Source organism: Suillus bovinus (genome assembly GCF_016758785.1).
Source record: "Suillus bovinus strain UH-Sbo-P2 chromosome Unknown EDB93scaffold_95, whole genome shotgun sequence".
Lineage (NCBI taxonomy): Eukaryota > Fungi > Basidiomycota > Agaricomycetes > Boletales > Suillaceae > Suillus > Suillus bovinus.
Window position 1 is genome coordinate 17,350 of NW_024542151.1, and position 15,439 is coordinate 32,788.

At 44.9% G+C, this 15,439-nt stretch overlaps 3 protein-coding genes across 3 annotated transcripts; 1 reads left to right on the forward strand and 2 right to left on the reverse strand.

Annotated features, from left to right (window-relative positions):
- Positions 1–5,051: 5,051 nt before the first annotated feature.
- Positions 5,052–6,947, forward strand: EDB93DRAFT_1108103 (uncharacterized protein; the record flags this gene model as incomplete). Its single annotated transcript, XM_041447801.1, is given in 6 exon segments — positions 5,052–5,121; positions 5,160–5,704; positions 5,859–5,888; positions 5,941–6,174; positions 6,194–6,271; positions 6,666–6,947. The coding sequence occupies 6 exon segments, from the start codon at positions 5,052–5,054 to the stop codon at positions 6,945–6,947; spliced, it is 1,239 nt and encodes a 412-aa protein (XP_041302460.1).
- Positions 6,948–7,120: 173 nt separating this feature from the next.
- On the reverse strand, positions 7,121–7,549 carry EDB93DRAFT_1255511 (uncharacterized protein; the record flags this gene model as incomplete). Its single annotated transcript, XM_041453792.1, has 3 exons — positions 7,121–7,389; positions 7,440–7,456; positions 7,509–7,549. 3 exons carry the CDS (start codon positions 7,547–7,549, stop codon positions 7,121–7,123), a joined length of 327 nt encoding a protein of 108 aa, XP_041302461.1.
- Positions 7,550–8,120: 571 nt separating this feature from the next.
- EDB93DRAFT_1255512 (uncharacterized protein) lies at positions 8,121–9,957 on the reverse strand (the record flags this gene model as incomplete). Its single annotated transcript, XM_041453793.1, has 7 exons — positions 8,121–8,180; positions 8,232–8,536; positions 8,589–8,919; positions 8,994–9,003; positions 9,062–9,480; positions 9,533–9,789; positions 9,816–9,957. The coding sequence occupies 7 exons, from the start codon at positions 9,955–9,957 to the stop codon at positions 8,121–8,123; spliced, it is 1,524 nt and encodes a 507-aa protein (XP_041302462.1).
- Positions 9,958–15,439: the final 5,482 nt, after the last annotated feature.

Sequence of the window (15,439 nt, forward strand, 5' to 3'; positions counted from 1 at the left end):
GGAACGAGTCATATATCCTGGTAGATGTGCTATATAACATCCAAGTTGTTGGTTATCTCAGCCTTTGTGAGACAGATGCATTGACAAAATCCACCAAACTCATCATTAGGTTGCCATTTGAATATGACAGCCATGCTGGACTTGCCAGAAATGCTATAATTCATGGCTGCCCACTCACAGCTCTGACACAACTGCTGCTGTGCTGGCATCTCTGTCTCCTCCTTCCTCTGGTTCTCCTCATGGCACCACGCAAAAAATACCTTCCAATCTTCTCCTCACTTCTGTCCAGAGTGGAGTTTGGGGGTTAGGAACAGAGAGTCTGCATCAGGAATATTAGATATGGGCTGTGTCCCACTGTTGTGATTTTATCCAAGGGTATCGTCCCATTTGGGGGTGTTCTGACTCTCCTTTGGCTGACCCCACATACTGTCATCTGGTTGACTCCAAGAGTTGTCATGTTTTTGGTCCCACTGTGTGACTCAGTTGCACAAGTGATAGCTGCTGCAGATGGAATATAATGATGCAGACTGGAATCGACAGCGGCAGAAGCATTCTGGAGAAAGTGGACCCAAATAGGGATTGAGAATTTCTCAAATATGGGCAATTGAACTTGCCAAGGGCAGTGAATGGAAGAAATGATGGCTTCTGTATGTGGCATGTTTGTTGTCAGATCTCCAATGAATAAGTGTGACGACTCAAGAAGCCATTCAGTGGGTATAGGATGATGGGGATCATCCATTAAGATGGCCATCCAGGCACAGTTGAAGCCGCAGTAGTGATGACTCATGATGTGCCATGAGCAGGTGGCAGCAATTACTGGATATACACAAAGCTGTGGAGAACATCAATTGAAATGCAGACCTTGTAATCACACAGAAGAAGGCAATTATTTTGGAGATAGATTACTTAGAAGCACAGTTTCACACCCACAAGCCTCCTGAAAAGGCCTTGCATGCTGCAGTCAAATTTGATGCCAGTAAGAGTTGATTATTTTTATCATGATTGTATTCTAAATAGTCACTAGATCATATTCATCATGAATATCTGCTGCATCAGTATGATGAAATTGCACAGATAGTCTTATTCATTACTGTGGTGTGTAAAGTTATCATTGGGGGTCAGTAGAAGAGGCTGCAATTTCATCTTGAGACTTGTTTCAGTCATGTTATTTCTCATGTTCCGGAGATTCAATGGTAGCCTCAGTGCCTCCCATCAAAATGTGCTCAGGCAAATTTTAATGACTTTCGACACTGCACTCACAAGATTTCATTTCACCAGGAAAATTGTTGTATATGCAGTCTGCTTTAGTTGTCACTACACTTACAGCCCCCATTACACAGATGGCTCAACTGTTCCTATATATCCTAAACACTGTACCCACCGCCCCACATTAGAGGCCGAATGTGGCAAGTCATTGTTTGATGGAGCTGGGTGACCAAAGAAGATATATGTGTACCACAATTTCAATAACTACCTTGCTAGTCTTCTTTCTCATGCAGATATCAAGAGGGCAATGGATCAAGCCTGTGACAATTTGCAGGACTCAATCAATTCTACCCATCCACCTTTGATGAAACACACATTCGAGGCCCAATTTCTGCATCAATTTAGTGGCCCAGATCCAGGTTTACTTTTTATTGATAGAGGAGATGAAGGATGCTATGCCTTTGCCCTTCATATAGACTTTTTCAATCTGGAGGGTATGAATTTGCATAGTGCTAGCAAATCCTCTGTAATCATCTCTATGGCATGCCTAAATCTATCATTGGATATCAGGTACAAGCCTGAAAACATGTATCTTGTAGGAATCATCCCAGGTCCAAAACAGCCATCCCTCGAGCATCTCAATCACTACATCTGGCCACTTATTAATGATATGGTAGACTCGTGGAAGTGTGGCATAACATTTTCTAAGACTGCTAGTTTTCCTACCAGCTGGCTCACTCACAGCACTATTGTTCTGGCCATTTGTGATCTTCCTGCTGCTCGTCATTTCACTTCTTTAGCTGGAACCAGCAGCCATTTCTATTGTAGCACATGCAATTGCCACCACAAAACCATATACAGTAGAGTATACTTTGAAAGCTGGAAATCTTGTGATAAAGATGAACTCTGGGACTTTGCTGAGTGGTGGAGGGATGCTGCAATGACCTCTGAAGAAGAGAAACTATTCAAAGCTCATGATGTACGCTATTCAGAGATGTGGTGTTTGCCATACTAAGATCCCTCACACCAGCTTGTTGTCAATCTGATGCATTGTATATCAAAGGGTTTAGTCCAGCATCACTCCCATAATCTTCTTGGTTTGACTACGGTGACCACTTCATCGACTTCATCTCCTCCAGCCTTTTTGTTTGACTTAGGCAATATACCTCTATCAATGACTTTGAAGGAAATGACTCAGGTCACTACTATACACACTCTTCTCATTGCCCAGTTATCTTGCGATGATGAAAACCTGGATAAGTTGAAAAATTCTCTATTTCACAGGAACACAGGACCTCTCAAGTTTGTTTGCAAGGTCTTGCGATGTATCCCCAATAAATCCAGTAGATTATTGAAAATCAACTATGTCAAAGCTCTCATGGAATGGGCGAGTCCTTTCTTTTATGTCCCCTTTGTTGCAAGTTACTTATACTTGTCCTCAGTGCCATGGAAAACTCTTTGCTGCTCTAGCAAAGGAGCTTCAGCTTGGTTCTCCAGATGTCCTCCATCATGTTTGAGATGTCATCCAGGAGATAACCATTCCATCTTGGTTTACTTCTCCAATTGACTTTGGAAGTGCATCTTCTGGGATGATGAAAGCAGACAAGTGGCGCTCTCTAATTACTGTATACATTGCTATCGCTCTTGTGAGCTTGGGGGGCTGACACCTTGCACCCCTTCTGATAAAGTCGGTGCTCATCTTAAAGCTGTTCTTGACTATATCATGGAACTTGTTTGCATGGTGTATCTCATGTGTGCCCAGATAATGACTGAATAGAGAGCACATGTGTATTGCTCCCACATTGCACATTATGTTGGAAATCTAAAGAAGATACATCCCACATTTGCTCTGCATCCAAATCACCACGCTGCCTTCCACATATATAACTATCTACTTCTATTTGGCCCTGCCCACTCTTGGTGGTGCTTCCTTTTGAACATTTGATTGGAATACTTTAGTGTCTTCCAGTCAATCATAAGACTGGTGAGTCTTTATGGCATACTAGTGTGTGCTAGCCACATATTACAGTGACATATTTCCATATTATATGGGTCACCCGACCTACATAATATCCCGTATAAGACGGGCCAGCGGACTATGGGCCGATGTTATGTATATCCCCGATGTTGACGGATGGGCTGGGAGGGATATTATTTCCGATGGAGACGGGTGGGCCCATCTATGCTGATATTATATATATCCTCGAAGATGTCGGGTGGGCCGATGTAATGGTTTATTGTATAGATGGGTGGGCCGAGGGAGTGGTGGAATATGTATTATATAGACAGGTGGGCCAATGTAAGGGTTTATTATATAGACGGGTGGGCCGACATACTGGAATTATTTTGTAGATGGATGGGCCGACGGAGTGGTGAAATATTCATTATATAGATGGGTGGGCCGATGGAGGGGGATGTTATATAGACAGGTGGGCCGAGGTAGTGAGATATCTGTCTGACATTCACGGATTACCAAGTCCCAGATGGCCAAAAACCGAATCCCATTGTGCAACATCCATTCCAGACATCCGAACACCCCACCAAGTGCCGAGTGCCGAGGCCCGCACCCCGATGTCCGAAGCCTGAAACCCGCAGCCCGAAATCCGAAAATATGTATACAACATATCCATATTTCCCTCACTGCACAAATCACCGGGTGTCAAGTACCGAAACCCAAAACTTGACACCTGGTACACAAATCACCAAGTGCCGAGTGCCAAGGCCCGCGCCCCAATGTCCGAAGCCCAAAAATATGTATACAACATATCAATATTTCACTCATTGCACAAATCACCGAGTGTCAAGTGCCACAACCCAAAACTTGACACCTGGTACACAAATCACCAAGTGCCAAGTGCCGAGGCCCGCACCCCGATGTCCGAAGCCCGAAACCCGAAAATATGTATACAACATATCCATATTTCCCTCACTGCACAAATCACCAGGTGTCGAGTGCCAAAACCCGAAACTCAAAACACGGTACAAAAATCACCAAGTGCCGAGTGCCGAGTGCCGAGGCCCGAAGCCCGATGTCCGAAGCCCGAAACCCGAAGCCTGAAACCCGAAAATATGTGTACAACATATCCATATTTCACTCATTGCACAAATCATGGAGTGTCAAGTACCGAAACCCAAAACTCGACACCCAGTACACAAATCACCAAGTGCTGAGTGCCGAATGCCGATGCCCGAAACCCAACATCCGAAGCCCGAAACCCGAAAATATGTATACAACATATCCATATTTCCCTCATTGCACAAATCATGTAGTGTCAAGTACCAAAACCCAAAACTCGACACCCGGTACACAAATCACCAAGTGCTGAGTGCTGAGGCCTGAGCTCCGATGTCCAAGGCTCAAAACCTGATGTCCGAAGCCTGAAACCTGATAATATGTATGCAACATATCCATTTTTCCCTCATTGCACAACTCACTGAGTGTCAAGTACCAAAACCCAAAACTTGAGACCTGGTACACAAATCACCAAGTGCAGCAAAATATTTCGATCCTGGGATATCCGACCATCCAACCCTGTCTGGCATCCGCCCCGGATATGACTCAGCATGCCAGCCACCATCATACAACTACAAATAAACAAGCCCACCTGCTACATCAAGCATGCTGCCTTGAACTGTATGTCACTCTTTCCCCGCCCCCGCCCTTTATCTCTTGTTGAGCCATTACAGGTATGCTGTCCCCACTATACAGGTAAGTTATCCTATCCACTTCTTCATGTCGCTGTTTTCTGACAAAACTATGCTACAGTACAACCAGTTACACGATGCAACTTCTAATCATCTTGCTATGCCTACCACAGTACTTAGGTTAACGCTGTCTATTTGCCATGTCTGACATACCCCCAAATGTCCCTTTCATGAAGCCAGACTATACACCATTCTGTGAACATGGCCATGGTGACCATCACTTATTTTTCTCCAGTGTCCATTCATAGGGCCTGAAGGAAAGTGCAAATACTTTCGCTGGGGCTCCAAGAGTCCTACATCATCTCTGAACCCCTCACCATCATTGGGGTCTCCCCCACAAATAATGCTCGCTCCTCCACCATCAGGGCCTCCATCACACATTGCGCTCGCTCCTCCACCATTGGGGCCTCTGTCACAAGTGGTGCACGCTCCTCCTCCAGTAGTCCCTGGTGTCTGTGCCGAGTCTGAGTGTACATCGACACGTGTGCACCCCCAGTGCGGCCATCTTATGTGCAGGAAGCACTGCTGGGTGTCTGGAGGCTGTGATGCGAAGGGTCACAATATTCCTGGACCTGCTGGTGAGGTACCACGCCTGCATCCACCAGCTGAAGCTACACCCACATTGTCTGTCATTGAGCCTGCCATACTTGCACCTCCACCGCCCATCATTGACCCTGCCTTACTTGTACCTGACATCACATTTTTACCTTCCTCCGAGGCTCCTACTGCTGGTCCATCTACATTACCTATGCTAAGCCAGGATACGACATGCAAGGGAAAAGGCTGCGCTACAGTACCTGCCCCAATGCAGACTTCTATGCCAGTCCCTGCCTTCCATCACAGCTACCACCCATCTTTACAGATGCATATGCCAAGCAAGAGGCAGAGCACCTGCGGAAGCATGAAACAGCAGTTGCTTGAACTGTGAACTTGCTCTCACAGCACAGAACACTGTTACTGCATTTGCCTGGGTGGCGGTATGTTTTTTTTTACCAAAGCGACGGGAGTTTAATTTTACTGTATGATTAGGACGAAGATGCACCTACTGTCTGCGAGTTTCAAAGTGGAATTGTGCTACCGCATGTCAGGGTCACCGCGGAGTGGCTTCACAATCTTGGACTTTCCATTGATGATGGCTGTCACTACTTTAATGTGACCCAGCAATGCTGGAACAAAATATTTGTCGGTCATGTCCTCACCCTTCCAGGCAATCATGTCTACCTCAAGAACCTCAATGTCAAAGTCGCGCTTCGACTTCGACAAGTATTACCTTGATCGACAGCCACCAACCATCCCACACATTCGTAACAACCTCAAAGGCGAGAGAGCTCACGTCCACAATACTACCCACCATCTTCAGGTCAGCGAGTCGAGCACCACTGGCTCTGATAGTGACCAGCCGGCTGTGTCACAAAAGCGGAGGCCACATTTTTCTTCCAATCATTCTCATCGTCGACGCCGCATCCACACAAGTTCCTCTTGAGCTGACAATCTGGAGCCAGTCATCACTGGACCATTGCGTGCATCACATGCACTTCCAGTGCCTTACCCCCTCCTTCATACCACTATCAAGAACAGGCGATCCAATGTGCTAAGCATCTCCTCTAACGACTCAACAGATGATAAAACACCCCCAAAGCCCCTTCACATCAAGTGGGAGCCATCTGTTGATGCTATCAGCCTTTCCTCTGACAGTTCCTCTGACTGAGTCATGTCCGATAATGATATGCTCTCTCCTGGAACATTGTATGAAGCACCCGATTGAGGTTGAAACCACCATTGTGTTACCACCCTGGCCAAGATGGTACTATGTGGTCGACATCAATGCAGGTTTTATTACCATGGAGAATGCAAGGAAGTCTGGTCGCAGTGTCAAAGAGGCTTTTGCTAGTGTCTTCGGAGGCATTCCCTATCGTCCCCAGACTGTCAGTGACCATCGTATCTGCTGGCAGCAGGCAGGTCCTACAGCAAGGGCAGCATTCATTGAGGTGGGGCGCACTCCTGCTGGCTTATGGTCTGCGTTCATGGCAGCCTAGCCTGCTAAAGGTGCTGCACAGAAAGCAGCAAAAAAGTGTTGGCTTATTTGTGTGTTGTGATCTGTGGTTCCCTCTCTACATACTATTCCTCAATACTTGGGCATTTGTTATTTTATACACTTGTTATATTATATCTCGTACATGTCGCACAATAGCTATCGCAATGTCATTATTTACCTCAGCAGTCCGCCTAACTGTGGAGATTGCTGACTCTCATGCACATATGCTCCTTCCCCACCTCTCCTCTCCGCTCTTCTAGTATCCACGCTCGAAGACTTTCTAGTTTGAATGACACCGGCAGCTCCATAGGGATATTTGCATCTGAGAGCTGGAGATGTTTGTTGAGTGCCTTTGTCATCCATGTCCATCCGTTTCTCTTCACCGTCTTTGTCGCGGAATGCAGGCGTAACTTGATACTTCTTGGCAACCTTTACATGAAGGGCTGTGACGGATCAAGGATGCACGCAGGGCATACGACCTTCTTGTGCGCACGCAATACTTCTGTAGGACTACCGAGTCGTTGGGTAAGATAGTAAGGATGCTAAAATGTGACAGACATACCTTGTAGGCTTGACGTCGATCGTCAGCATCTCTAAAGCCATAGTGAAAGACAGCAGGCAACACTTATATCAGATAAAGGGCTACAGATACATTTGCTGTATCATCCAGCACGAGTCAGTGAAGAGTGTTGCGATTAGGGCAAAAAACAAACATATAATGCACAGGATAAGGAATATCGGAATGAATTTGAAAGTGAGGAGGGTGATCATAGATTCGAGAGCAAGACCCCTAATCACTGGTGAACATGTGGATCGCTCCATCATTGTTAAAAACTCACAAGGCGGACATGCTACACCACGACATCATCCAGTAGATGACAAAGCCTGTATGCCCAAAGCTTCAAAAGATCCAAAGGTCAGATCGCAATTCTAGTACCAAAGATATGACACTCATTTCCTACTGAATGGTACTCTGAACACCAAACTTAAGAGAGAATACATTAGCTATAAATGCCACACATTAGTCGATCGCCAGAAAATGGGTAAAAGACATACAGAGACAAAGAAATAGAGAGTGACTGGCCATAGCAAGCGAAGAAGAATGAGGGGTCGCAACCTCAAATGCCCCTCAAAGCCAGATTCAATGTGAGCTGCCATAAGTTGGTTCTAAATATTATGCCATATTAGTAAACATTGTCTGAAACCATCGTAAATGTTGTACTGTCAACACGAACTAAAGATGAGAGAGTTAGACACATTTCTATCAACAAAATCATGAACGTACCACCAAAATCAGGAGGTAGATAATAGTAAATGCCACATTCGGATGGAGGGCTGGCTGAGTCACAAGATAAGACTTGAAGAGCACTGTGTCCACAATCTGCACAAACTGCACAAGCTGCTCTGAAGTCAACAGAGGCAAAGGAATGCTTGGCAGTGCAAATAATTCTTTGGTCGACATCTCAGAGAGGAAAGGCCATTGGTGAGACTGAGCTGGTGCAATCTGTACCACTGTGAGCGCGCCTGCAACTTTCGGATGACGATTGGTAAGATATTGCCATAGAGCATCCACCGACCGGCTAAAGTCATCTGGAAGAATTGTTGAGGCAATGAATTAACAAAGACAAAGTGTCTGACCGACCTACTTGCTTTACCTTCTTCTTTCCACTAATAGATACTACGTCATCATCTTTGTCCTTCGAGGAGGATAAAAGTGCCACAAAGGCAGTTCCACGATGAACGGCAGCCCTGACTGGCATCGCAGAGGACCCTGATTTCTTCAAAAGTTTTTCTTTGCTTTCATTGCCTTCATTCAGGGACTTTGTGGATATGGCATCATCGTTCTGTGGCGCAAGTGACTGTTGGTTTACAGGTCCCCCGAAGAGTGATATCCAGTTATCTGGAGAAACAGAAAGACGTCCGGCAATGCACTCAGGATAGAGGGCAATGACCTTGGCGGGGTTGAGATCAAGCTTGATGAAAGAATTTATTCAAGGCATAGATAGAGGAAGTAACAACAGAAGGTGCTGTTCTGGAGGTCACTAACTGCGAAAAATCTAGGTGAGAAAGAGATGTACCTGTAGACGACATGATACCAGGAAAACAACTATCTACCCACTTAATGGCCAGTTAGCAGGACATCTGCCCTCCTTTTCCAGCTTTGCCCTTGTCAACCTATTCTTTTGTAAGACCATCTCGTCAAGAAAAAATCTATACCTGTGAACTATCATCTCACGACAGATGGCATGATATCCCCCAAACCAGATATTCGTCTGTTCTGCAACTGACGAATTGAAGTACCACCCAGCGCCATCTTCTCCAAGGAGATGTTCAAATGATGCAGGATTGCAGTTTTCTTGGCACCACCGGTCGGTAATCGCATGTTTGCAGTTGAAGTGGAAAATATTGACGGAAAGGCCGATGTCTTTGAAGTACACGTCGTCCTTGACAATCTTAGAGAGCATGCAGTTATTGTCGTAGAATATGTGCTTTGGCTTGATGTCATCAGAACGGAATACATGTTTAATCATTTTCTGGATCATTCATATTAGCAGGCCATTTGTAGTGCTGACAATGCTCACATACCACGACACTTCCAACACCTTCCGCTCCATAAAATGTCTCCCTTGCAAGTATCATCCCACATGGGGCAACGATCAGCTGTTCATTATGCATGCGCCGGCGCCCAAATTGTGCGCGGAGCTTATGGCTACTGACAGCAGGACTGTCCTGTGCTACAGCAGCTTGTACATTCCCATCAGCATCTACAGCGAGTGTGAAATCCTCCTCAAGAGGGGCATCATCGATGAGTTCATCCAATGGCACATCCTGTGCAATAGAATCTGTGGGATTTGTGAGTTGGGATCACTGAAGACGCTGCTGAAGTTGGAAATGGCTTTGCCCTCAAAGTTGGTGTGTACTCTCAACCGCTTTGTGCTCCACAAGGTGGCAAACCTTGCTCTTGACAAGGGCATCATTGCTGCAGCTGACAATAGCACATTTGTGGCCATGAGTGGGTGTATGCATCGGGCAATAGTGATGTCGGTTGTTGTCAAGAGGCACATGACAGTTATGGACGGCGCAGCACGGGTGGCCAACAGTGACCCCATCAGTAACAACAATGGAAAACTTGCTCGTAATGATTCCTGCATCATTCCTAAAGAAGCAGGTGCATTTGTTGCAGTAGTGTCAAAGCTCTTCTTGGCCGTAAGTTCGGATGTGATTGTTGTGTTCGATAATGGCATTCATAAAGTGGGCCTTCTGGTCCCCATCTTGGGGTACCGATAAGACTACATGGCGCTCTATGGCATCTTCAATCAGGGCAAGTTGTACGAATCCATGCCAGACATGATTCCCAGCAAGCTCAAAGTTCCGTGGAAAGCCAGGAGGTGTTGTGGCCTTATGCATCAGCGCCGAGTTATACAGTCGCGCACAATTTGACATGGACATCCTAGATGAGGCAGCAATCAGAAGTATGTCAAGTTGTCAGCCTGACATAGCACTTACCATGAAATGAGCATCATTGTGCGCCACAGATAAACAACCTTCATCTCTACAAATTGGTGCCCACCAACTTGCAAGATGTCTGGGATCCCAGGGTAGAACGTTCGAATACCTGCCTTGACACTAAAGCCATGGTGGTAGTTTGTATTGCACTCTGCAAAATGTGTCATGATGATAAGAAAAAGAAAACTTGTTAGATACGTACCAATGCAATAGAGATGAACAGAATACGTCACAATAGGCCCATCATCTAGTGTGTAGAGAACAACTTGTCGTTGTTGTGCTTTCTTGAGGACAGAGCCTTGCACATGAGTGGGACAGTCAAGTGTCTGACATGTGTGATGAGGTGGATAAAGAACGTGTGGTGCTGTCACCCATAGGTCGTCCATGTCAGTAGTCTTCATAAAAAGTAATACCACTCACCTATACCATGCCGCCATCCATGATGCGTAAAGAGCGACATGTCTATGCTTGATGCACCCCCATCACCATGTCATACAACATTCCTAAGAATGTTCCAATATATATCCACATTACTCTCTAAAATATCACAGCTACCAGCCAGGAAGAGTTGGATCGCAGGAGAGAGAGCTAGAGGAGCACTATCAGGGCGGTGAGAGGCAGGTTGCACGAGTAAGATGTTGTCCTTGAGTCCCAGTGCAAGTGTAATGAAGCGGAATATTGTGCTGAATGTTGGAGGTGAGCCAGTAGGGAGCTGATCATGCAGCAATTGCAGCATCTCAAGGGCTGATGGTATTAGAATGGTAGTCATTGAGTGCAGTGCAGGGAGGTAAGCATGTAGCAGCACTGATAAGTAGCGGCTTGGCCTAATGTAGTAATATCCCTGATGTTGTGCTGCAAGGTGGCTGACAGCGAGGACGTGTGGGAAACAGCAAGCTTAATATATAGGATTATATTTTATTGAATGTAGTATATTATGTATGTGTGGGAATGATGATTATTATGCTGGTGCGGATGCGGGTGGATGGTCGGATGAGGTCGGACGGTTGGATATCCCAGGATTGAGATGTCCTCAAGTGCAGAGTGCCAAGTGCCAAGGCCCAAAACCTGACATCTGAAGCCCAAATTCCAAAGCCCGAAACCCGAAAACATGTATGCAATATTTCCATTTTTTACTCATTGCACAAATCACCGAGTGTTGAGTGCCAAAACCCGAAACTCAAAACCTGGTGTGCAATACGCAAAGATAATGAAAACACGGAAGTTGTTGTCCGAGTCTAGGTGAGTGTATTGGTAGTCTTTTCTTGTCCATCGGTTATCATTTGACCAAGATATGAGCTAAAGAAATCTGAAACATTGGCGAGAATGAAAAATGAAAGTTGTAGTCCAAGTCAAGGTGAGTGTATTGGTAGTCTTTTCTTGTCAATTGGTTATTTCATTACTTGGTACTCAGTACTTGGTTCTGATACTTGGTACCTGGTGTAATGATAGTCGCAGCACTGGGCTCAAAACCCGTGTTTTTGATACTCACATTAAACAGTATTTATCCAACACATCCCTGACATTCCAATCCTGATCCCAACGCCCGACCCCGGCCTGAAAGTTTCGGACCCAACATTTTTGCATCGGAGTCATCCTTCCTATGTCCTGTCTAGTCGTATCTATCCCCACTGGTGCATATTTACTCATTTTCGCATTATTGAATATTACAGACAGCATTATTACATGTAAGCATAGACCATTGCACTTTTGACATTTTTCACGATTTTCAGTATCTTTCCCTTGCATCCATGATCCAACCTTTTAATATATAATGAGCATAGCTTATATTATTGCCTCTTATGACCAAGATCAGCTCACAATAGGCTGGAGTTTGTGAGCTAGTGTGCATACTTGCCATTTCTCCTGATAAGGGGCCCATACCTTCAAAATATTGAATCTTCATGATCAGAAACCTGGAGTACATTTAAAATATATTAAGTATCATAGACATAAATTTACAGACAAATCCACCAAGAATTGAGTACTGAGGAAGTGAAATAGATGAGAAATGGAGTGTGGGAAACTTCAAAGACCCAAAGCATCGAAAATGGTCAGTGAAGCAATAATAGGACTTTAATGCTGAGTCAACTCATGTTTTCACTATATCCCTTCCACCCACCCCCTACCCTCAAGGCAGTAGGCAGTATGGGTTCCTTAGGTAGTTTACAATCTATCCTACATATTTTTAATGAAATCTTTGGCCTGAATCATCTATAAATGTGACTTTGTAAAAATATGTCTATTGTCACATTTCACACATATGCCTGTCATTACATCAATCCTTCATGTGTCTTTCTAAACTATTAGGGCTATTATAATGGACATATATGGGTGTTATTCCAGGTCTCTGATCCCATCACAGGCTTGTCATGTTGGATATCTCAACATAATGTGCAAGTCTCCCTATTAATATTCATTCTTTTATCTGTATGCTCACTTACTGCATACATGTACAAATGCATGCCTCATCTTTACATCATTGCTAACATGCCAGACAAATATATAATCCTCATACCTGCATTATCCTACCTCAGTCTATTTGTTCTCAGACTGAGGTATGACTATACATTCATTATCATACTCGACACTGACTAACATTTAACGTAGTCTTCAAATAATCTCCAATTGACAAGAATGACATGAGTATGAAAATCAGTGGTTCTGAGCCCAGCACCGCAACCATCACTACACTGAGTACCAATACTTGGTAGGACCACCAATACACTCACATAGACTTGGACTACAACCTTCATTAAGAAAGTTAAGCATAATAATAATTTTCATTTTTTCATTATCATTTTCCTATATTGACTAGCGAGTCCCGAGTCCCGACCCTTGGTAGTCAATACAATTCCCAAGTTATTTGAACCCTACGTCGATGGATAATACATACAAATACAGAATTCATGTCCAGTTGTAGTCACGTGTACCAGGTGTTGTGTTTCGGGTTTCGGTACTCGACACTCAGTGATTTGTGCAGTGAGGGAAATATGGATATGTTGTATACATATCTTTGGGTTTCAGGCTTTGGGTTTCAGGCTTTGGATGTCAGGCCTCAGCACTCAGCACTCAGCACTTGGTGATTTGTGTACTGGGTCTCAAGTTTCATGTTTTCGCACTCGACATTCGGTGATTTGTGCAATGAGTGAAATATGGATATGTTGTATACATATTTTCGGGCTTCGGGCTTCGGAAATCAGGGCGCGGGCCTCGGCACTTGGCACTCGGCACTTGGTGATTTGTGTACGAGGTGTCAAGTTTTGGGTTTCAGTACTCAACACCCGGTGATTTGTGCAGTGAGGGAAATATGGATATGTTGGATACATATTTTCGGGTTTCAGGCTTCGGGTTTCGGGCTTCGGACATTGGGCTTCGGGCCTCGGCACTCAGCACTTGGTGATTTGTGTACCGGGTGTCGAGTTTCGGGTTTCAGTACTTGACACTTGGTCATTGGTGCAGTGAGGAAAATATTGATATGTTATATACATATTTTCGGGGTTCGGGGTTCGGGCCTTGGCACTCAGCACTCGGCACTTGGTGATGGGTGTACTGGGTGTTGAGTTTCGGGTTTCGGTACTTGACACTCGGTGATTTGTGCAATGAGTGAAATATGGATATGTTGTATACATATTTTCGGGTTTCAGGTCTCAGGTTTCGGGCTTCAGACATTGGGCCTCGGCACTCGGCACTTGGCACTCGGCACTCGGCAGTTGGTGATTTGTGTACCAGGTGTCGAATTTTGGGTTTTGGTACTTGACACTTGGTGATTGGTGCAGTGAGGGAAATATGGATATGTTGTATACATATTTTCGGGTTTTGGGCTTCGGCACTCGGCACTCGGCACTTGGCACTTGGTGATTTGTGTACCATGCTTTGAGTTTCGGGTTTTGGCACTCGACACCCAGTGATTTGTACAGTGAGGGAAATATGTTGTATACATATTTTGGATTTCGGGCTGCGGGTTTCAGGCTTCGGACATCGGGGTGCGGGCCTCAGCACTCGGCACTTGGTGGGGTGTTCGGGTGTCTGGAATGGATGTTGCACAATGGGATTCGGTTTTTGGGCATCTGGGACTCGGTAATCTGTGAATGTCAGACAGATATCTCACTACCTCGGCCCACCCGTCTATATAATGAATATTTCACCACTCCGTCAGCCCATCTGTCTACAAAATAATTCCAGTATGTCGGCCCACCCGTCTATACAATAAACCCTTACATTGGCCCACCCATCTATATAATACATATTCCACCACTCCCTCGGCCCACCCATGTACAAAATACTTCCTGTACCTCAGCCCACCTATCTATACAATAAACCATTACATCAGCCCACCCGACATCTTTGAGGATATATATAATATCAGCATAGATGGGCCCACCCATCTCCATTGGAAATAATATCCCTCCCGGCCCATCTGTCATCATCGGGGATATACATAACATCAGCCCATAGTCCGCTGGCCCGTATAATACGGAATTTGTCACTGAAGGGGCTCTGATAGCAGGATTAATTTTTCAAGGCAAGCTGAAAAATACCATGCTATATTTGTTTATCAAAACTTCAAAGCTTTGCTACTGGCTTGGTTGCCCAGATTGTCCGCTGTCTATTCAAGAGTGCAAAATTCTATTTGATAACATGTATACTCCCAAGAGCGCTGCAATTCTTGGTGGGGAACTTGCTGAAGATCCTTTGGACAACATTTTACAGGCTCCTTCCTCCACTGTACCTGTAGCTGTTCCTGAAGACTTTTTTGCGCTCATCAAATGATGTACAGCAATATAGTTATTTGGAAAATGTCAAGGTATCCTGGGTGGTTAGTCATTTTTCTCAATGGGCTGTTTCAAGTGACACTGTAGTCATACTATCTCTATCTTGCATAAGTATATTAGTTCACCTCCCAAAATCACCAGTGTCTGACTACTTTCTCTCAAACAGGATTAATCTTTAGCTTCACTCTACCTAGCTTTTTATGTGTATGTATCA